This window comes from Nerophis ophidion, linkage group LG11 (genome assembly GCF_033978795.1).
Source record: "Nerophis ophidion isolate RoL-2023_Sa linkage group LG11, RoL_Noph_v1.0, whole genome shotgun sequence".
Taxonomy (NCBI): domain Eukaryota; kingdom Metazoa; phylum Chordata; class Actinopteri; order Syngnathiformes; family Syngnathidae; genus Nerophis; species Nerophis ophidion.
In genome coordinates, this window is record NC_084621.1 from 36,493,236 (window position 1) to 36,515,413 (window position 22,178).

At 41.8% G+C, this 22,178-nt stretch overlaps 1 protein-coding gene and 1 long non-coding RNA gene across 3 annotated transcripts in view; one reads left to right on the forward strand and one right to left on the reverse strand.

Annotated features, from left to right (window-relative positions):
- Positions 1-22,178, reverse strand: part of nradd (neurotrophin receptor associated death domain) — a 42,075-nt gene that overhangs the window by 12,634 nt on the left and 7,263 nt on the right. For both annotated transcript variants that reach the window (XM_061915771.1, XM_061915770.1), the window contains exons 2-3: positions 14,034-14,166; positions 13,562-13,915 (exon numbers count right to left, since the gene is read on the reverse strand). In XM_061915771.1, the coding sequence (XP_061771755.1) occupies positions 13,562-13,915; positions 14,034-14,166 (487 nt within the window). The remainder of the gene's footprint in view (positions 1-13,561; positions 13,916-14,033; positions 14,167-22,178) is intronic.
- Positions 1,310-10,846, forward strand: LOC133562000 (uncharacterized). Its single transcript, XR_009808814.1, has 3 exons — positions 1,310-1,773; positions 1,864-1,883; positions 10,644-10,846. It is a non-coding gene; the product is annotated as an uncharacterized LOC133562000 (long non-coding RNA).

Sequence of the window (22,178 nt, forward strand, 5' to 3'; positions counted from 1 at the left end):
CAGGAAAATACCATTTTCAGCACAATCCCATTCAAGATCAGACAAACATCACAGGAAGACAGAACAGGATGGCTGACGGGTCTGCCGGCTTCCAGCGCCTCTTACAAAAAAGATGAGATACAAGTAAACAAGGGGGGAATGGGAGAAAAAAATAGAAGATTAAAATAAAATTTAAAAAAATTGGTCTAAGCCTGGGCCCTGGAGAGGGGGTCCAGACTGAGGCCAAGGGAAAAAAAACAACTCATAGCCATAGTACACATCCTTCTTACATGTGTGTAAGAGGGAAACATCAAATATCAAAGAACACAAAGGACATGAAAGACATTAAAGTAACGAAGCTGTTGTATGTGTTGCCATGGTGACGCTACAGGGATTAGATTAGATTAGATTAGATAGTACTTTATTTATTCCTTCAGGAGAGTTCCTTCAGGAAAATACAATTTTCAGCACAAACCCATTCAAGATCAGACAAACATCACAGGAAGACAGAACAGGATGGCTGACGGGTCTACCGGCTTCCAGCGCCCCTTACAAAAAAGATGAGATACAAGTAAACAAGGGGGGAATGGGAGAAAAAAATAGAAAATTAAAAAAAAAAATGAAATCAAATTAAATAAATCGGCTGTAACGATGTGAACATTTCATATCACATTATTGTCACCAAAAATATAATGCTATTGTTGAATGTGCTTAAAATGTACTCATACACTCATAAGAGATAACCAAGTTTTATTCTAAAAAAAATATATATACTTTCTTGGCAGAACAAATATGTTGTATAATAATATTGTTCTGGCCACTTAAGAGCTTATTTTTGTTTGAGTGTTTGAATATATTTATCTTCTTCCATTTTAATTTTCATCCATCCATCCATTTTTCGACCGCTTATTCCCTTCGGAGTCGCGGGGGACGCTGGAACCTATCTCGGCTACAATTGGGCGGAAGGTGGTGTACACCCTGGACAAGTCGCCCCCTCATCACAGGGCCAACACGGATAGACAGACAACATTCACACTCACATTCACACACTAGGGCCAATTTAGTGTTGCCAATCAATCTATTCCCTTTGTATGTGGGAGGAAGCCGGAGTACCCGGAGGGAACCCACGCATGCAAACTCCACACAGAAAGATCCCGAGCCCAGGATTGAACCCAGGACTACTCAGGACCTTCGTATTGTGAGGCAGAGGCACGGACCCATCCACCACCGTGCTACCCCTCCATTTTAATTTGTAAAAGTTTAGTAATGCAAGTACATAGAATTACATCCGGTTGATGTGACGTCAAGAAAATTCACTTCCTGTTTGTCATATTGCTTCGAGTATCGATGGATCTCTCTGTCTAAAAGAACGCAGCTTGTAGGTTTAATGTGCACACTTTAACATCTTCGCTGCTCAGACACTAATGTGTTTATACAAGTTTAGATTGGGGAATGTCTTTTTTTTATGTGGAAAGAGGTTAATGGCTCTTGTATTTATGTTAGCATAAAAGCAGTCTCGCTTGCTTGCTTCTTCAGTAAATGAGCAGTATCAGCGGTCTGTGTGTTGTGGCACATGCGCATTCCGCGTCTCCCTCCGCTGTGGATACAACCAGAGGACCCACAGATAGCGCACTCCAGACACGCTCCCGCGCTCATCAAGCGGACCACACCCACTCCCCGCCGCAGCCGGCCGCAGTCCACGCCTGACACACCTGTGACTGATGACGTGAGGCTGCATAAAGGGACCAGTGGACCAAGGATCGGCGCGGGAACTTAGTTCTCAATTGACGTTCAGTAAGCGATAATCCTGCTTTGTGCGATCCTGCTCTCCCTGTGTTCTCCCTCTCCGTCTTCTCAGTGTGTTTTCTTGTGTCGCCCCTGCAGTACCCTCCGTCATCTTTAAGGTGAGCTATGCGTCTCACCTTTTTCCCTGGATCTCCCTCTGGACTCTGACTGCCTCCCTCAATCCTTAACTCCCTGCGCTTGGACACGAATCTTGTCTCTTCGCTCCTGCCCTACGGACTTCCGCGTTCCTTCGCTCTCGTCAACACGTTGGTAACACACACTCCAATTAAATACTTCACATAGTCTTACACCATACACCTTACACCTCTTCGGTTTTGACACACACCATTCTATAGCTTATTAGTATTGTTTATTATTATTATTATTAGTAGTAGTATTATATATAGATATATTTACTATATATTAAATCTCTGTAGACTACTTCCACCAGGTGTCCGTTTGCCGTCACCTCCATCAGTGAAACATAACACTGTGAGTTCATCAAAGAGTTATCCATGTTTTCCATCCATCCATCTTCTTCCGCTTAGGTCAGGTCATGGGGGCAGCAGCCTAAGCTGTGAAGCCCAGACTTCCCTCTCCCCAGCCACTTCGTCCAGCTCTTCCCGGGAAATCCCAAGGTGTTCTCAGGACAGCTGGGAAACATTAGTCTCTCCAACGTGTCCTGGGTCTTCCCCGTGGCCTCCTACTGGTCGAATGTGCCCTAAACACCTTACTAGGGAGGCGTTCCGGTGACATCCTGACCAGATGCCCAAACCACCTCATCTGGCTCCTCTCGATTTGGAGAAACAGCGACTTTACTCTTAGCTCCTCCCGAATGACAGCTTCTCACCCTATCTCTAAGGGAAAGACCCGCCACCCAACAGAGGAAACTCATTTCAGCCGCTTGTACCCGTGATATTGTCCTTTCGGTCATGACCCAAAGCTCATGACCATAGGTGAGGATAGGGATGTTGATAGACCGGTAAATTGAGAGCTTTGCCTTCCGGCTCAGCTCCTCTTTCACCTCAACAGACCGATACAGCGCCCACATTACTGAGGACGCCGCACCGATCCGCCTGTGGATCTCAGGATCCACTCTTCCCTCACTCGTGGACAAGAGTCCGAGGTACTTGAACTCCTCCACTTGGGGCAGGGTCTCCTCCCCAACCCGGAGATGGCACTCCACCCTTTTCCGGGCGAGAACCATGGATTCGGACTTGGAGGTGCTGATTCTCATCCCGGTCGCTTCACACTCGGCTGCGAACTGATCATTTTGATTTAAAACGGTAATACTAACTGTGGGGAGTTTTACCACGGTTATACCGTTTATCGTTACATCCCTAGCACGCTTCTTCCTCCTGGCTGAATGTGAATAATCACTTGTAGATAAAACGTTGTTTACTTGTTTATTATAACAACCTTGATGTTATTTGTGAGGTTCAGAGTTGTGTTTAGTACAAATTAGGTCTGGGTGATATGGACGACATAGTATATATATCTCGATATATTTTTACTTAAACTCGATATTCATTCCATATTCATTCATATTCATTACTCCAGTACTCTTGTCTTTTCTGTATATTGTACAGTATTTTGTATTTCTATAGTGTTTTGCATATTGTACAGGATTGCTTATTATTTTTATTGGATAGTTGTCTGCTTATTTCAATTGTTAGTTTTTCCTTTACTACCTCTTGTGTTATTTATTGTTATCCCATATTTGTTCCCACTACCGCACCTTAACCTTGTTATATGCAAATATAATGACAATAAAGTCCATTGTATTCTATTTGATATATATATCGATATATTTTCCGGGAAAGTATACATATAAAGATACACATTTTTGAGCAAAATCCACTGAAATTGAAGCTAATGACAATTGTACTGTTAACAGTTAGTGACAGTTTTATTAACCCAGTTAGTCAAGATGGGTATTAACAGCACATAAAAACAAACTGTTTAAGTAGCACATACCATGAATTAAATAGAAAAATATTCTTTCTACGTAAAATAAACAACATGGCTGTGCAAATAATACAAAATGTATCAAACTCAGATAAAAAATACATTTGCAGGCAGGCACTTTTTAATTTCCAGTCGACGATGTAATGGACTGTCACAAATGTACGGTTCTGGTCAGTGCCTAGTAAGTGACTTTACTTAATTGTGCGGCTATCTCTTCCTCACTTTTTTGGCAGCATTTGTCATGTGAAATATGACAACTCGAGAACAGTTTTGATTTGGTCTTACATGGTAAACAACTGAAATGAATGTTTTAACCAAACGCATACATTTGTCCAAATGTGGCCAAGTAGACGCATTGTGGTTTTCCTGGATGTCATCTACAGTACTTGGCTAAAAGAAAAATCTAAAGAAGAGAATCCCTCTGCCATCTTCCAATAGTTTTTTTAAATATATAAATCACCCGCTTGAATATTCCCTCTTCTCTTCTACAAACCCAGTTTCCATATGAGTTGGGAAATTGTGTTAGATGTAAATATAAACGGAATACAATGATTTGCAAATCATTTTCAACTCATATTCAGTTGAATATGCTACAAAGACAACATATTTGATGTTCAAACTGATAAACATTTTTTTTTTGCAAATAATCATTAACCTTTGAATTTGAATACAGCAACATGTGACAAAGAAGTTGGGAAAATTGGCAATAAATACTGATAAAGTTGAGGAATGCTCATCAAACACTTATATGAAACATCCAACAGGTGTGCAGGCTAATTGGGAAAAGTTGGGTGCCATAATTGGGTATAAAAGCAGCTTCCATGAAATGCTAAGTAATTCACAAACAAGGATGGGGTGAGGGTCACCACTTTGTAAGCAAATTGTCAAACAGTTTTAGAAAAACATTTCTCAACGAGCTATTGCAAGGAATTTAGGGATTTTACCATCTACGGTCCGTAAAATCAGCAAAAAGTGATGAGAATCTGGAGAAATCACTGCACGTAAGCGATGATATTACGGGCTTTTGATCCCTCAGGCGGTACGGCAGTAAAAAAAAAACGACATCAGTGTGTAAAGGATATCACCACATGGGCTCAGGAACACTTCATAAAAGCACTGTCAGTAACTAGAGTTGGTCGCTACATCTGTCAGTGCAAGTTAAAGCTCTGCTATGCAAAGCCAAACCCATTCATCAACAATATCCTGAAACGCCGCCGGCTTGGCTGGGCCCGAGCTCACCTAAGATGGACTGATGCAAAGTGGAAAGGTGTTCTGTGGTCTGACGAGTCCACATTTCAAATTATATTTGGAAACAGAAGACGTGGTGATCTTCCAGAACAAAGAGGAAAATAACCATTCGGATTGTTCTAGGTGCAAAGTTCAAAAGCCAGCATCTGTGATGGTATGGGGGTGTATTAGTGCCCAAGGCATGGGTAACTTACACATGTGTGAAGGCACAATTAATGCCGAAAGGTCCATACAGGTTTTGGAGCAACATATATTGTCATCCAAGCAACGTTATCATGGGCGCCCCTGCTTATTTCAGCAAGACAAGTGTTACAACAGCGTGGCTTCGTAAAAAAAGAGTGCGGGTAATTTCCTGGCCCGCCTGCAGTCCAGACCTGTCTCCCATCAAAAATGTGTGGCACATTATGAAGCGTAAAATACGACAGCGGAGACCCCGGAATGTTGAACGACTGAAGCTCTACATAAAAGAAGAATGGGAAAGAATTCCACTTTCAAAGCTTCAACAATTAGTTTCCTCAGTTCCCAAACGTTTATTGAGTGTTGTTAAAAGAAAAGGTGATGTAACAGTGGTGAACATGTCCTTTCCCAACTACTTTGGCATGTGTTGCAGCCATGAAATTCTAAGTTGATTATTATTTGCAAAAAAAAATAAAGTTTATGAGTTTGAACATCAAATATATTGTCTTTGTAGTGCATTCAATTGAATATGGGTTGAAGAGGATTTGCAAATCATTTTATTCCGTTTACATTTAGATCCAACACAATTTCCCAACTCATATGGAAACGGGGTTTGTACAACTCTCTCATCGTCATTTGGGATGTCTGTTGTGATTTCCCTTCCTGGTTCCATGACCCGCCCTCTCTTTCTTCTGATTAACCTGTCCCTAATGATTTGCTCTAATCTTAACCAATTGTGACTCATCATAGTAAACAAACAACCAATCATGGATGTTCTTATACATGCAAGCATGTCTTGGAAGGAGGAAGGGGAGGGGTTTAGTAGCCCACAGAGTTTTGAGAGGGAGTGGATATAGGAACACAACAAATAAGCGGTGTTTGGTCATTGTAATGGGAAATAACTTATATATCTATATTATATTTTCTTAATTCTATATCTTGTTTAACAATATATCAATGTATCTTACAAACTCGATGTATCGCCCAGACCTAGTACAAATGTTTGCCATGCATCAGGATGGGCTTAGGAAGCTGTTTGTGTGTCCAATGGAACCACAAACAATGGAATCAATTGATAGACGCTACATTAAATATGTAATCTCTATTATATAGTCACATAGCCCAATGATCACGGTCCAGATTCATCAAACATCGGTTACTACTAGGATGTTCAAACACGGCAGACAAGCCTGCAGTTCCCTCCGCTGTGGTCGCACTCACGAGAAAACAATGTAGAGTTCGATTTTTATAGTTAATACAGTGTGGCAACATGGTCTTTTTATACTCATTTCAATGGATGTTTGTAGGTCTGTCAACTCAAGCAATCAGAATAGATTTGATAGTTTTCTGGAAGTCTCTTTTCTCATGTTATTGTGTGTTGTATACGCTGCATCCAAACTTCAAGTGTAATATTGTGTTTCACCTTCCAGGGCCGCTGGACTTATATCCAGCCTTTAAGGCACGTAAGAACAAAAGTACTTAAGTCGTCGGGAGAACACGCAGAAAGTCAGACTTGACAGGGAACGCCCACATACTTAAGTCGAGGAGGACAATGCCGCACATCCAGAATCTGCGCAATTGCGCACATTTTTTCACTTGAACACATGGGGTAGTTGGTCAACATACAGAAAAAAACACATCAAACATCTACGCACTTCAAGACACTATCACCCGTTACTCAACCGGAAAAACTGTTTAATTTATAAATGTTAGGTCTTTGAGGGCGCATGGCTGCGATTGTCGTGTTCCCCTCCGAAGCAGGAAACAAACAGGAGTAGCGTGCAGGTAAGATGAAGTCTTTTTATAGCAAGGACAAAAAACAGGAGAACGTAAATGTTGCCTACAGCAAACATTGACCGAGCAACTACTGCTGGGTGACAGGAAAATATTAAGAGGAGTGATTAACCTAAACACCTGGTGGGAACACTAATTGCTAAACTAAGACAGGTGAGGAGAATCAGTGCCCAGGAAACCAACAGAAAACAGGGAAAGAGGGTGCAACCAGGAAACAGACTAAAACAGAAACATTACCAAACATGAATCATGCCATGACCCAGGTAACGGATCATGACATAACCCCCCCCCCTTAAGGGACGGATACCAGACGTCGCAAACTAGAAACCCCCCCCCTCCCACCCGAAAAATAAATAACGGTATAAGTCCAAAGTCACGGGAGGGTGGAGGGAGGACTTGGCGGTGGGCCGCCAGGCCATGTGTCCCCAGGTGGCGGCGGCGAGTTGATTGCCGCCACACTGGTCGAGGCGGGCGACCTCGGAACGACTATGTCTGTGGCTGTTGAGGAGGCGGACGAGACTGGCGCCAGAACCTCAGCAGTCTTTCAGTCCTGCACCCAAGTCCTGGGCGTCGCTGCTGTTGGCGCCAAAGACGCCCATTAATAGTCCAGGGATGAAGAGGTGGGCGGCGCCGTGGTCCGGCACGCCGGACACGAGGAGGTGGGCGGCGCCGTGGTGAGGACCGCCGGACACGAGGAGGCGGGCACGTCGTAGGCGAGGCAGGCATGGAAGCAGCGGGAGGCGTCATCGCCGTGGAAGTAGCAGGAGGCTTCGTTGCCGTAAAAGCAGGAGGAGGTGTCGTCGCCGTTGAAGCAGGAGGAGGCGTCAACGTCGTGGAAGCAGGAGGAGGCGTCGTCGCCGTGGAAGCAGGAGGAGGCGTCGTGGAAGCAAGGGGTGTTGGCGTGGGCGGAGCCGGAGGCGGAGCAAGCAGCTCGTCTGTCGGCGTGGGCGGAGCCAGAGGCGGAGTAGGCGGCTCGTCTGTCGGCGTGGATGGAGCCAGAAGTGGAGCCGGAGGCGGAGCAGGTGGCTTGTCTGTTGGCGTGGGCGGAGCAGGCGGTTCGCCTTTCGGCGTGGGCGTAGTAAGAGGCAAGGCAGGCGGTTTGTCTGCACATCACACTCATCTACTCATTGTTGAGTTAAGGGTTGAAATGTCCATCTTTGTTCTATTCTCTGTCACTATTTTTCTAACCACAGCTGGTAGAGAAGAAGTCTAGCAAAACTCCTAGCCATTATGGACAACACCTCCCACCCACTACACTCGGATCTTGCGGAGAGAATGAGCACGTTCAGTGGAAGGCTCAGACTCCCAAAATGTAACACGGAACGACACAGGAGGTCCTTCATACCGACAGCCATCAGGCTGTATAATACATATGTTCCTTGACTGCACTTAAATGAAAAATATATGTAGAATATATTTATATTATTTATATATCATATAATAATTTATATATTATATAATAATTATTTTGCACCTGCCTCTTGATCTTTCTGTGTTGAGTTTGCATGTTCTCCCCGTGACTGCGTGGGTTCCCTCCGGTTACTCCGTCTTCCTCCCACTTCCAAAGACATGCACCTGGGGATAGGTTGAGTGGCAACACTAAATTGGCCCTAGTGTGTGAATGTGAGTGTGAATGTTGTCTGTCTATCTGTGTTGGCCCTGCGATGAGGTGGCGACTTGTCCAGGGTGTACCCCGCCTTCCGCCCGATTGTAGCTGAGATAGGCGCCAGCGCCCCCCGCGACCCCGAAAGGGAATAAGCGGTAGAAAATGGATGGATGGATATATATTATATATATCATATTATTTATTATTATCATTGTTTATTGTGAGCGAACTGTAGTGCTGAATTAAATAAAGTACATTCTATTCTACATTTTATTTCGGGAGATTTTCGGGATAAAATTTGTCTCAGGAGGTTTTCAGGAGAGGCGCTGAATTTTGGGAGTCTCCCGGAAAATCCGGGAGGGTTGGCAAGGATGCTCATTACGAATCTCCGCCTCTGTGTGGAGTCTGCATGTTGTCCGTGTGCGTGCGTAGGATGTGCATGTTAGGTCAATTAAAGACTATGGATTCTCAACAGGTATGAATGTATATGAGCTCTGCGATTGGCTGGCCACCAGTCTAGATTGTACCCCGCCTCTCATCCAAAGTCAGCTAAGATAGGCTGCAGCTTACTCGCTGCGATAATAAAGATAAGCGTTACAGAAGATGGATGGGATACACCTGTAATATTATTACAATCTTTTATACTAAACCAGTGTAACAGTCAGTCTCATCATAATGTGTTTTTTTAAAAGAGCAAAACAGATAGTGGTTAATTTATTTGTGGAAGGCAGACAAACGTAAACAAAATGCATTTTTGGTTAAAAGCTCAGAAAGTCAAGCTGAATGGGTCTGTCCAGTGCAGCTAATATATGAAAGAATATTTACTCTTCTAAAATTGGGTGGGTGTGGCTTGGAGCCCGGTGCGCTCTAAAGCCTGGAAAACACGGTATAAAATACATATTTTTAGTTTTTCATTGTGTTTTACTTTTGTTTGCTGTATGAAAAATGGCGGCGCTGAAGCTGGTTGAAGCAACTGTGTGCTCTTTTATGTTCTTTAATGTTTCCCTCTTGTCATAGAGAAGTTTCTTCAGCAAAAAAAATATGACTTAAGGAGTGAAGCTGTATTTTGCACTTTAATTTTATTGACAGTTTATTTAGGAAACCTATTAATTTAGATATAATTTATTTATTGTAATAGCGTTTAATTGTATGAAAATGTATCCATCAGTTTTTATGTGTCCTTATTCCATCCATCCATTTTCTACCGCTTATTCCCTTTGGGGTCGCGGGGGCGCTGGTGCCTATATCAGCTACAATCGGGCAGAAGGCAGGGTACACCGTGGACAAGTCGCCACCTCATCGCAGGGCCAACACCTTATTTTGCAGTATATTTTATTGGTAATCAATTTTGTAATCAGCCTGACCAAAACCTTGCAAATAAGCTTTGTGATTAAAACATGCTTTCATATCATTTGAAAAGGTTTATTTATTCTGTTAAACTGCAAGTAAGCTAGATATAATGATTAAATATGACTAAAATCCAGAGTGAGATTATTAATTCAGAGGTAATTATTCAGTGGGTTCCAGGCCCCTCTGTAGTTTACATTAGATTACATTAGATTTCTTTATTTGTACCCACAGGTATTAATAATAATAAATAAATACATAAAATACATAATGCATATTTTGAGGTTCTTTTTGTTGTTGGTTATGGCAACTTTTTTTTGCTTGCCATAACCTTCATTTTTTTCTATTCAATGCACACGTCAACATTGAAATTGCACTTTTAAAATGTGTATGTTAAGATTCGAGATATTATTAATTTCTCATGTTACACTCTAAACCACACCTTTTCAGCAGACAAGCTACTTATCAAATGACCAAGTCGAGGTGATCTATCTCACAAATATATGTGTGTGTGTGTGTATGTATATATATATATATATATATAAACATATATATATAAACATATATATATAAACATATGATATACATATATATGTATATGCATATGATATACAGTACATATATATGTATACATATATCTATATGTATACATATATATATATATGTATACATATATATAATATTCATATACATATATATCTATTTATTTATAATTTATATTTACTTATTTATGAAACAGATGTTTTTTGTTAACTTCATTGTGGAGAGGCGGAGCTGACAAGCCGACAGCGGGACAGGGCGAATGGTTGTCCTGACCAAGATGGCGGCCAGGAGGCGGGGCATGCAGCAGAGCGGAGAGGCGGGGCACGCCTGGAGCAACACTGCAGCAATCAGCGTCAGGTGCGTACACAACACAGCTGCGCTCAATCATTACATCTTCTGCTGCAGCATAAAAAGCGCGAGGGAGGAGCAATCGTGGCAAAAGTAGGAGAGGAACAACCCGACAGCAACGACCACGAGCGCGACGAGATCGACCGAGAGAAAAATGAGCCCCCGCAGCAGACGCAGTCCCCGGACACCGAAAGGTGCGCCGCGACGACCAGGAAGAGCCAGCAGGCCAGAAATTGGCGCGACAGACTGGCAAGACCTGATGTTTGTTGAAAGAATAAACACGAGTCAAATCTGCTATGATGCGTCTTGTATCGATCGGCACTGCACCCCACACGAAGACGGCTGGAAACCCGTCACAATCATGTTAAAGGTGTTTAATGAAAATACAAGCAGGTTTAACAAACAGAGCCATTTCTTTCATGAAGACAAGAATATGTCTGTGTATTACTTGATTCTGATTACTTGCATTTAGTGTTAAGGGACAAGCGGTAGAAAAATGTATGGATCTTCCACATTTTTGAATGGAGTAGAAAAATGTTCAATACCACATGAAAGTTGTTTTTTGCCATCCTATTTGGCCAGCTTCTATATTCGTTTTTATACACTTTATAAGAAATACACTGACTGCAAACACCTTAGCTTGCTAGCTTTCTGAAACTCTTATTTTGTTAGCTCAGGCAGGATGGAGCAGCGCTTTTATTGTCAAGACAGGAACTGAGCGGGTTGGTCTTTAGGGTTGTGACCGCAGGTACGTCGCGATTCCCGCTAACCTGACAGTCGTTTTTTTTCTTAACAATGAGCTCGGAGCAGCCAGCATCATCTCACGAGATCCCCGGGTCCTGTGAATGTCAATCAAGTGACGTCATAGTGAAGATTGATGATCTCTAATTTTTAGGTCTATTTTCTCAAAGCTTGCAATCGACCTAATGGCCACCCCTGCTCTAGACCAGTGGTTTTTAACCTTTTTTCAGTGATGTACCCCCTGTGAACATTTTTTTAATTCAAGTACCCCCTAATCAGAGCAAAGCATTTTTGGTTGAAAAAAAGAGATAAAGAAGTAAAACACAGCACTATGTCATCAGTTTCTGATTTATTAAATTGTATAACAGTGCTAAATATTGCTCATTTGTAGTGGTCTTTCTTGAATTATTTGGAAAAAAATATATAAAAATAACTAAAAACTTGTTGAAAATAAACAAGTGATTCAATTATTAATAAAGATTTCTACACATAGATGTAATCATCAACTTAAAGTGCCCTCTTTGGGGATTGTAATAGAGATCCATCTGGATTCATGAACTTAATTCTAAACATTTCTCCACAAAAAAAGAAATCTTTAACATCAATATTTTTGGAACATGTCCACAAAAAATGTAGCTGTAATCACTGAATATTGCATTGTTGTTTCTTTTCACAGTTTATGAACTTACATTCATATTTTGTTGAAGTATTATTCAATAAATATATTTATAAAGGATTTATGATTTGTTGCTATTTTTGGAATATATTTTTTAAAAAGCTCACACACCCTTTGGCATACCTTCAAGTACCCCCAGGGGTACGCATACTCCCATTTGAGAACCACTGCTCTAGATCAGGGGTCGGGAACCTTTTTGGCTGAGTGAGCCATACAAGCCAAATATTTTTAAAAGTATTTCCGTGAGAGCCATATAATTTTTTTAACATTGAATACAACGATATACGTTCATTTTTAAGAAAGACCAACATTTTTAGAGTATAATAAGTCTCTTATTATTTTTAATAATGTTGTTATTCTGAGGCTAACTAAAAATAAATAAAATACTTCTTACCATTAATGCGACTTCTTGAACAGGTGTGGTAGAAACCGGATGGATGGATTAAATGCATGAGAATGTTTTATATTTGGAACATTATTTTTAACACTGTGATTACCAGCAAAATTATTCATTACTTACTGTGTTAAGCAATGTCAGCTAAGATTTATCTGAGAGCCAGGTGCAGTCATCAAAAGAGCCACATCTGGCTCTAGAGCCATAGGTTCCCTACACCTGCTCTAGACGATTAATCAAAACCATGGAATATATATATATATATATATATATATATATATATATATATATATATATATATATATATATATATATGTGCGTCTGCCTCACAATACGAAGGTCCTGCAGTCCTGGGTTCAAATCCAGGCTCGGGATCTTTCTGTGTGGAGTTTGCATGTTCTCCCCGTGAATGCGAGGGTTCCCTCCGGGTACTCCGGCTTCCTCCCACTTCCAAAGACATGCACCTGGGGATAGGTTGATTGGCAACACTAAATTGGCCCTAGTGTGTGAATGTGAGTGTGAATGTTGTTTGTCTATCTGTGTTGGCTCTGCGATGAGGTGGCGACTTGTCCAGGGTGTACCCCGCCTTCCGCCCGATTGTAGCTGAGATAGGCGCCAGCGGCCCCCGCGACCCCGAAAGGGAATAAGCGGTAGAAAATGGATGGATATATATATATATGTATATACATATATGATTTATGTTTTCTTATCGTTGCGGCCTAATCTTGTCTGGAAGCCCATCTATCCATCCATCCATTTTCTACAACGTGTCCCTTTCGGGGCCATTGAGGTCAAATGATGTGCAATACATGGCAGGAACCAGCAGAGGCGCTGTAGTTAAGTTTCAACAAATGTACTGTGTAAAAGCACTATGAATGCATCTACCCTTTCTACATATCCCATCTACCATACGGCATTTCAAAAATATATTCTCTGTATTTTCTCAACAACTTACCCATGCAGAGTGTGTCCGAGTTGGGCATGCAGGCCCGGATCTCCACCTCGCTGTCTGTGCACTGTGTGCAGGTCTGGCACGGCTTGGTGCTGTGGTGTTCTTCAGAGAAGGTTCCGCGGCCGCAAGCCCTGCACAGCGTGTCCCCCTTGGGTCCGCATTGCTGTCCCGCCCCCTGGCCACGGTTGCATTTTGAACAAGGCGCGCACACTCTGAAAGATCGCAGGTAGAAGAAGCCGCTATCGCATTCGCATTGTGTGTCTTCAGCAGCCGAGCAGGACACCAACGTGGGGACGCCGTACGGGCACTGCGAGCACGGGAGGCAACGCCCGAGGTCTTCCGAAGAGGAAAAAGTCCCTGGGGGGGAAGACGACAGTGGCGGCGTTAGTCTGACATGTGCCTCTTGCACGGACAAAGACAACAATTAGACAGGTATTCTATATAGGTGAAGTAACGTTAGGAGATAATTGTTCACCCTGTGGACATGGTATGCATTTGGTGTCCTCTTTTCCACACTCAGTCGACACTCCAAAGCCTGCAGGACACAAACTGCAGCACTGGCCTGATTCGCTAAACTGTCCGCTGGCACAAGCGTCCCCGAAGACGACCTGAAAGGGGGAAAAAAATGGTGTGTAAATGTGATTATCTCAGCCAAGGAAGTTATTGTTCACACTATTTAGAAGTTGGGCAGCAGCTATTTTACTAATCGGATTAAAAGAACATTATATAACCTTAATGCGTATTTTAGGGAAAATAGTTGAAATAAACAATGTTTCTGCTCGCCATGAATAAAAATGCTCATCAACATTGAAATTACACTTTTAACTTGGGCTCGGCGATAGGGCTGAAAACTGTATCATGATACACCTTTTTTATATTGATTGATACCGATAATTATTAATATTTTTTATGACTTACTGTATTTCCTTGAATAGCCGCCGGGGCGCTAATTAATTTAAAACCTCTTCTCACTCCTGCGCTTAATCAAGGCCTGCGGTAAAAGTCAGTAGGCGCTAATAATTTTAAAACCTCTTCTCATCCTTGCGCTTACCAATAGCATGCAGTAAAAAATTGAGTGTGATAAAAAATAATTAATAAAAAATTATTCTGCGGCCGCAGATTGGGAGACCACTGCTCTACAACATGTCCTCGCGCCCACCTTCACACCATGCTATCTGCGTGCCGGCCGGACGCATGCATTTTGATGCTTCTCATACGAGATTGCAATGCATACTTGGTCAACAGCTATACCTTTTACACTGATGGTTGTGATATAAACAACTTTAACACTCTTACTAATATGCACCACACTCTGTGAACCCACACCAAACACATTTCTGGAGAACATCGGCTCTGTAACACATTATAAACGCAACATAAGAATTACCCAGAATGCCATGCATCCGTGACTCTTGGCTATATTATACACGCGCACCCAACCCGGCCCACCTCAACCGACGCACGGAGAGGGGGTGTACAATATAGCCAAGAGTCATACTGTAGATGCATGGCATTCTGGGAAAGTGTTATGTTGTGTTTATAATGTGTTACAGAGCCGATGTTCTCCAGAAATGTGTTTGGTGTGGGTTCAAAGAGTGTGGCGCATATTAGTAAGAGTGTTAAAGTTGTTTTATATCACAACCATCAGTGTGATCTGTATGGCTGTGGAACAAGAGCCCTGGTTTACCCATCGTAAAAGCTAAACAAAACCTCCTTCGCCATTCTGAAAAAGACGACAGGGGAAGCGTCACTCATGACGTCACAAAATTTACCCGGCGGTAAATGTAAGCATGCGATAATAAATTTGGGGAGCGAATTTGACCCGGTAGTAATTCTAGGCAGGCGCATATTACATGCCCGGCGGCAATTCAAGGAAATACGGTATTTAAGCCTGCCAATAAATTCAGTAATGCAATTTCCAACTTACCAAGGGTGCTACTTATCAGTGGAGTGAATGTCTGGTAACCAGGTAGGATGAGCGCAGCTAAGGTGGTACAATAAAATATAATCGATTTAAAGTTATTTTCAGTTTTAATTCCTAGATGGCAGTAGTGTATGAGATATTGAACACTGCACAGATTAGTTTGGGACGCAACTAAATAAACCGACACATTGGAAGTGTCAGGATGTTGCCGCACCGTCTGCATTAAAACCCCAAAAAACTAAGAGAGGTTTCTGTTATTGAGTTGATATACAAAGATGTAACAGTTTCCCTTTCCACTCCATGCAGAGAATCCACACTGCCACAGCGAGACAGAAAGACGGCGCAACCAATATTGCTAGTTGATGCTGTCACGTGATTGGCTGTTTGCAAGTAAATTGAACACCCATTTAAAATAACGAAATAGAGAAGAGAAACTAAAAATGTGTGCCGCAAGGAGCAATGAAATTGTGGACACAACAGGAAAAGTCACCTCGACAGTATGGCAGTTCTTTAGATTTTTTGATACGGACAGTAGTCAGACCAATGTGGTCTGTGAATTATGCAAAGCGCCCTCCCCACCGAGACCGAGAATACATGCGCTCACGCTTTAGAGCACGGCCATAACTTCCTGGCAATAAACCTGCAGAAAATAGTTCTTCTCAGGTTTCTCTGTTTACATTTTTACACTCGCACTATTTTGTTACACTTTATTAGGCATTTCTCACACATTCCTTAATTTTGCACCTTCATTTTAAGAGGTTGTTGTTAAGTATTGCATGTAATTTTAGAATTCTGTTTACATTGTTTGGGCGTTTTCCATCTATCCATCCATCCAACCATACATCCATTTTCTCACGCTTATTCCCTTTGGAATCGCTGAAGGCGCTAGTGACTTTCTCAGCTACAATCGGGCGGAATGTAGGATACACCCTGGACAAGGTGCCACCTCATCGCAGGGCCAACACAGATAGACAGACAATTTGTGTGTTGTCAATCAACCTATCCCCAGGTGCATGTCTTAGGAGGTGGGAGGAAGCCGGAGTACCCGGAGGGAACGCAGGCAGTCACGGGGAGAACATGCAAACTCCACACAGAAATATCCCGAGCCCGGGCTTGAACCTAGGACTACTCAGGACCTTCGTATTCGTATGTGAGACGCACTAACCCCTCTTCCACCGTGTTTGGGCGTTTTCCATGACATTTAATTTCCTTTCCTATTTGTCTTATTGGCTAAGGGGATTATAATCAGAGGAAGCTTGTACATGAAATAAAAATGTTAACTTTAAATATATTTTTCTCCAGCTCCATATTTCCGATCTCTAAATATTGACCGACATAAAACACTTATATTGTGATACAGTTGAAAGGTTTAGTAAATAAATGAAACAGTACTAATTTAAGAAACTGTTCAAACTTATTGATAATCTTATTCATCTCACTATGTGAAACACAACTTGCTTCACAATTATTTCATTATTTTTAAATCATTATTTATGGAGTACATTGTAAATAAATTAAGAACAGGAAGTGAAAATTTGCTATGTAATGGAAAAGGGGCAGGAATAAATAAGCTCTGCTTCTTCCGACTCCTTTTCAAACATGTTAAAAAGAAGAAACAATGGAAATTGTTGTGTGTCATATTGTAATTTGCATACATGTTCAAAATAAACTAAAACCCTAAACCAGGGGTCCCAAAACTACGGCCTGCGGGCCAGATACGGCCTGCCAGCGTCCAAAATCCGGCCCGTGGTTAGTCTCGAGTAAAAAAAAAAGAAATAAAAATGTTTACATTTAATATATTTTTCTCCGGGTCAATATTTCCGATGTCTAAATATATATATACATATATATATATATATGTATATATATATACATACACACACATTAGGGGTGTGGGAAAAAATCGATTTGAATACGAATCGAATCGTTTATGTTGTGCGATTCAGAATATATTCAAAAATTTTTTTAAATCGATTTTTTTATTTATTTATTTATTTTTATTTTTTATTTATTTTTTAATCAATCCAACAAACCACTACACAGCAATACCATAAATATGCAATCCAATTCCAAAACCGAACCTGACCCAGCAACACTCAGAACTGCAATAAACAGAGCACTTGAGAGGAGACACAAACACGACACAGAACAAACCAAAAGTATTGAAACAAAAATTAATATTATCAACAACAGTATCAATATTAGTTATAATTTCAGCATAGCAGTGATTAAAAATCCCTCATTGACATTATCATTAGACATTTGAAAATTTTTAAAAAAGTGTCACAGTGGCTTACACTTGCATCGCATCTCATAAGTTTGACAACACACTGTGTCCAATGTTTTCACAAAGATAAAATAAATCATTTTTGGTTCGTTTAATAGTTAAAACAAATTTACATTATTGCAATCAGTTGATAAAACATTGTCCTTTACAATTATAAAACCTTTTTACAAAAATCTACTACTGTGCTTGCATGTCAGCAGACTGGGGTAGATCGTGCTGAAATCCTATGTATTGAATGAATACAGAATCCTTTTAAATCGGGAAAAAAAATCGTTTTTGAATCGAGAATCGAATCGAATCGAAAAAAATCGATATATTATCGAATCGTGACCCAAGAATCGATATTGAATCGAATCGTGGGACACCTAAAGATTCACAGCCCTAATATATGTATATATCCCGGGTCTTGGCCAAATCTTTTTAACCCAATGCGGCCCCCGGGTCAAAAGGTTTTGGGAACTTTGCCCTAAACCATAAACAGTTTTCAGCTATACCTCCCAACCCTACTTTGCATATTTGGATCTTCACATGCACACAAGCAACGTCTCAACGTGTGTTTTTACCCTCGGCCCCAACTTGGGAAATGGCACACATCCCACTTGTGTAGAACAAAAAAGCAGGGCAGTGGGTGACTAGAACTAGGTCTTTTCCACCGTTCTTAATCTTTCCATCTGCCACGGTTTTGGCCCCCTTAAAGTGCTCCGAGCCTTTATCTACAAGTGGGTAATGGAGAGCCCAGCATGAGTTATGACAGGAGGGATAGATCAGACATTCCTAACGGATTGTGCAGCGGGGTTTGGCGCCTGACAGCAGAGGCTGGCTTTAATCAGATGGCTTTGGAGCGCTGCAAAGAACAAGAGGGGGCGAAGGAAGAGGAGGAAGGAAAGGAGCTCTGACACCTCCGGCCCACTGCGAGCGAATGACAATGGCGGGGTTTTTCCAGAGAGAGACATGTGGGGTGGGGGGGCGACATATCAAGAGGACACTTCCAGCCCGGGGCGAGGGTGTCGGTTAAACGCAGCTACACAGCATGCAAGTGTCTGTCTGGAGGAAGAGTCCTTTGAAGTGCCCAAGAGCCCTGCAGGTGTGTGGATGAGGCTCACGATTTCACTGCTCCTTTTCTTCAGGCATCTTAAACATGCACACACTTAAAGGCAGATTGGGCCACTGTGCCTCGGGGGGGCTGACGAGAGCAAACAGATGTCTAACAACTAACCTAAAGGGGAAACGTAACAGCTAAACAACCCGCTGATAACTCTCTTTGTCTCTGATGTCTGAAGGAAAAAAGGCGAGAACGTGCGCCGACCTGTGTGTGCACACTTTGTGCCGTAATCCCAGAAGGCTCAGCGCTGATATTACTGGAGAAACCGTTTAGAATTGGGGCCTTGCCTCCATCCAAAAACAACACCCGGGCTGAGTGCAGGCCTTTCAGAGGAGCCTGATGATATCTGAAGCGCCAGCCACAAAACCCAGATCAGACGTACTTGGGTGCGGGGGTGGCGGCATCCGGCAGGAACCAGTAAGATGTTTGGATTTACCAGACCAGGACTAGTTTTGCACCACGGAAAACAGAGCCCCTCTTGCAGATTTAACGTCACTTAAATCTTGACTTTGATAAATATTTAAAGATGGCGGCTCTGTTTTCACATCACCTCAGTGCACTTTTTTTGTGGTGGGGGGGGCACAGCCTGGAGGTCAGAATCAGTCCAGAGCAGCCGCTGGCAAAAGGGCCTGCCACTAACACTGTGCAAAAGGAAGTATGGCGTCTATCCACAGTGGGAGCACTCATCTGTGCTGCAGACTGGCAACTAAGACATAATCCACTTCATAAACGGAATGGTGGATAATGCTGAGCAGCAGGACTTCCAAACATGAGATGAGCATGTAACCTTATTCATGCACAGCTGAGACATTATGAGCTAATTCAAAGTTCAATTAAATTTGGAAAAAACATAATGCAGTACAGATGTTTGTTATATATCCATTAAAAGGAGAATCCAAAAGATGGTGGTTTTTCATTCGTATTTCCCATATACTGCATGTTTTACAGTGAATACAGAGTAGTGCTTCCACCAGGCTTTACTATCCATGCATGTACTTGTGGCGATCTGCCACAGAAGGATTTAGAACTATCTGATCATTTCCCAATTTCACTACACTGATCCCTACTAGAGATGTCCAATAAATGCTTTAAAATGTAATATCGGAAATTATGGGTATCAGTTTCAAAATGATCGCTATCGGTTTAAAAAAAAGTAAAATTTATGACTTTTTAAAACGCCGCTGTGTACACGGACATAGGGAGAAGAACAGAGCGCCAATAAACCTTAAAGGCACTTCCTTTGCGTGCCGGCCCAGTCACATAATATCTACAACTTTCCACACACACAAGTGAATGCAAGGCATACTTGCTCAACAGCCATACAGGTCACTCTGAGGGTGGCCGTATAAACAACTTTAACACTGTTACAAATATGCGCCACACTGTGAATCCACACCAAACAAGAATGACAAATACATTTCGGGAGGACATCCGCACCGTAACACAACATAAACACAACAGAACAAATACCCAGAACCCCTTGCAGCACAAACTCTTCCAGGACGTTACAATATACACCCCCCCTACCAATCCCGCCCACCTCAACCTCCTCATGCTCTCTCAGGGAGAGCATGTCCCAAATTCCAAGCTGCTGTTTTGAGGCATGTTAAAAAAAATAATGCACTTTGTGACTTCAAAATGAAATATGACAGTTTCGTGTTGGCATTTTTTTCTATAACTTGAGTTGATTTGTTTTGGAAAACCTTTTTACATTGTTTAATGCTTCCAGCGGGGCATCACAACAAAATTAGGCATAATAATGTCTTAATTCATCGACTGTATATATCGGTATCGGTTGATATCGGTATCGGTAATTAAGAGTTGGACAACATCGAAATATCCGATATTGGCAAAAAAGCCATTATCAGACATCTCTAATTTGTACTATTGGCTTGTTGTTAGGGGTGCAACCAAAATGCGTCGCCGACAAATTAATTAGTGGATGATAGTCGGTAATGTCATCACTCGTGTTTTTTTCCAAAAAGTTGTAGTGAGCTGACGCACTGACTGGCGTCAGCTCACTACAACATGGCATGGGAAAACATGTCAAGTGTTTAAAGCATTTGAAGCGGAAGCATGATGTCTGACATATATAGGATGCAATCTCAACTCGGCAAGATAGTTAGCTTGTGTGGAAAGTTGTGTGCAAAAATTGATTTACCTCTCATTTCAGCCAAAGTCCGTCAGCTAAACTTTGTCTGAATCAATTCAAGTACTTTTTTTTATTTGTTTTTTTATTTGTTTTATTTGGTGTGAAGCAGCCTCAGCACAATAACAAACCTCAATCACACAAACACACACATAAATATTAGGCACCATGGCGCTGAGATCATAAAATAATAAATTTACAATCTATTTGATGGCTAAAATATTCAGAATTAATTGAGTCTCGTGGATTGCTAAAATATCAGGGGCTAATCAATAATATACAGGTGCGCAGCTTTTTAAACACATCACATTGTGTTTAAAATGGGGCGGTATAGCTCGGTTGGTAGAGTGGCCGTGCCAGCAACTTGAGGGTCCCAGGTTCGATCCCTGCTTCCGCCATACTAGTCACTGCCGTTGTGTCCTTGGGCAAGACACTTTACCCACCTGCTCCCAGTGCCACCCACACTGGTTTAAATGTAACTTAGATATTGGGTTTCACTATGCAAAGCGCTTTGAGTCACTGGAGAAAAAGCGCTATATAAATATAATTCACTCACTCCCTCACATTATGCCTGTTTTTTTGCTTATTTTTTTAATCATGTTAGATAACTTTGGTGTTTGTTTTTATTGTTGCAATATTTTACTGCCCTTTGTTTTCATAAAGTATGATACTTTTTTGTGGTCAACACTTTGCCTAGCCTTGCTTTTTCATGGACAAAAGTTTAATGAGCAGCAGTTAGAGCAGTGTTTTTCGACCACTGTGCCGCGGCCCACTGGTGTGCCGTGAGGTACAGTCTGGTGTGCCGAGGGAGATGGTGTAATTTCACCTATTTGGGTTAAAAATATTTTGTGCAAACCAGTAATTGTAGTCTGCAAATGATGTGTTATTGTGGAGTGTCGATGCTGTCTAGAGCTCGGCAGAGTAACCCTGTAATTACAGGGTTACTCTGCCATATCAGCTGGTAGCTAATTGCTTTGTAGATGACGGAAACAGCGGGAGGCACCGTGCAGGTAAAAAGGTAACTAATACTTAAACCAAAAATAAACAAAAGGTGAGTGCCCCTAAGAAAAGGCATTTAAGCTTAGGGAAGGCTATGCAGAATGAAACTAAAACTGAACTAGCTACTAAGAAAATAAAAACAGAATGCTGGACGACAGC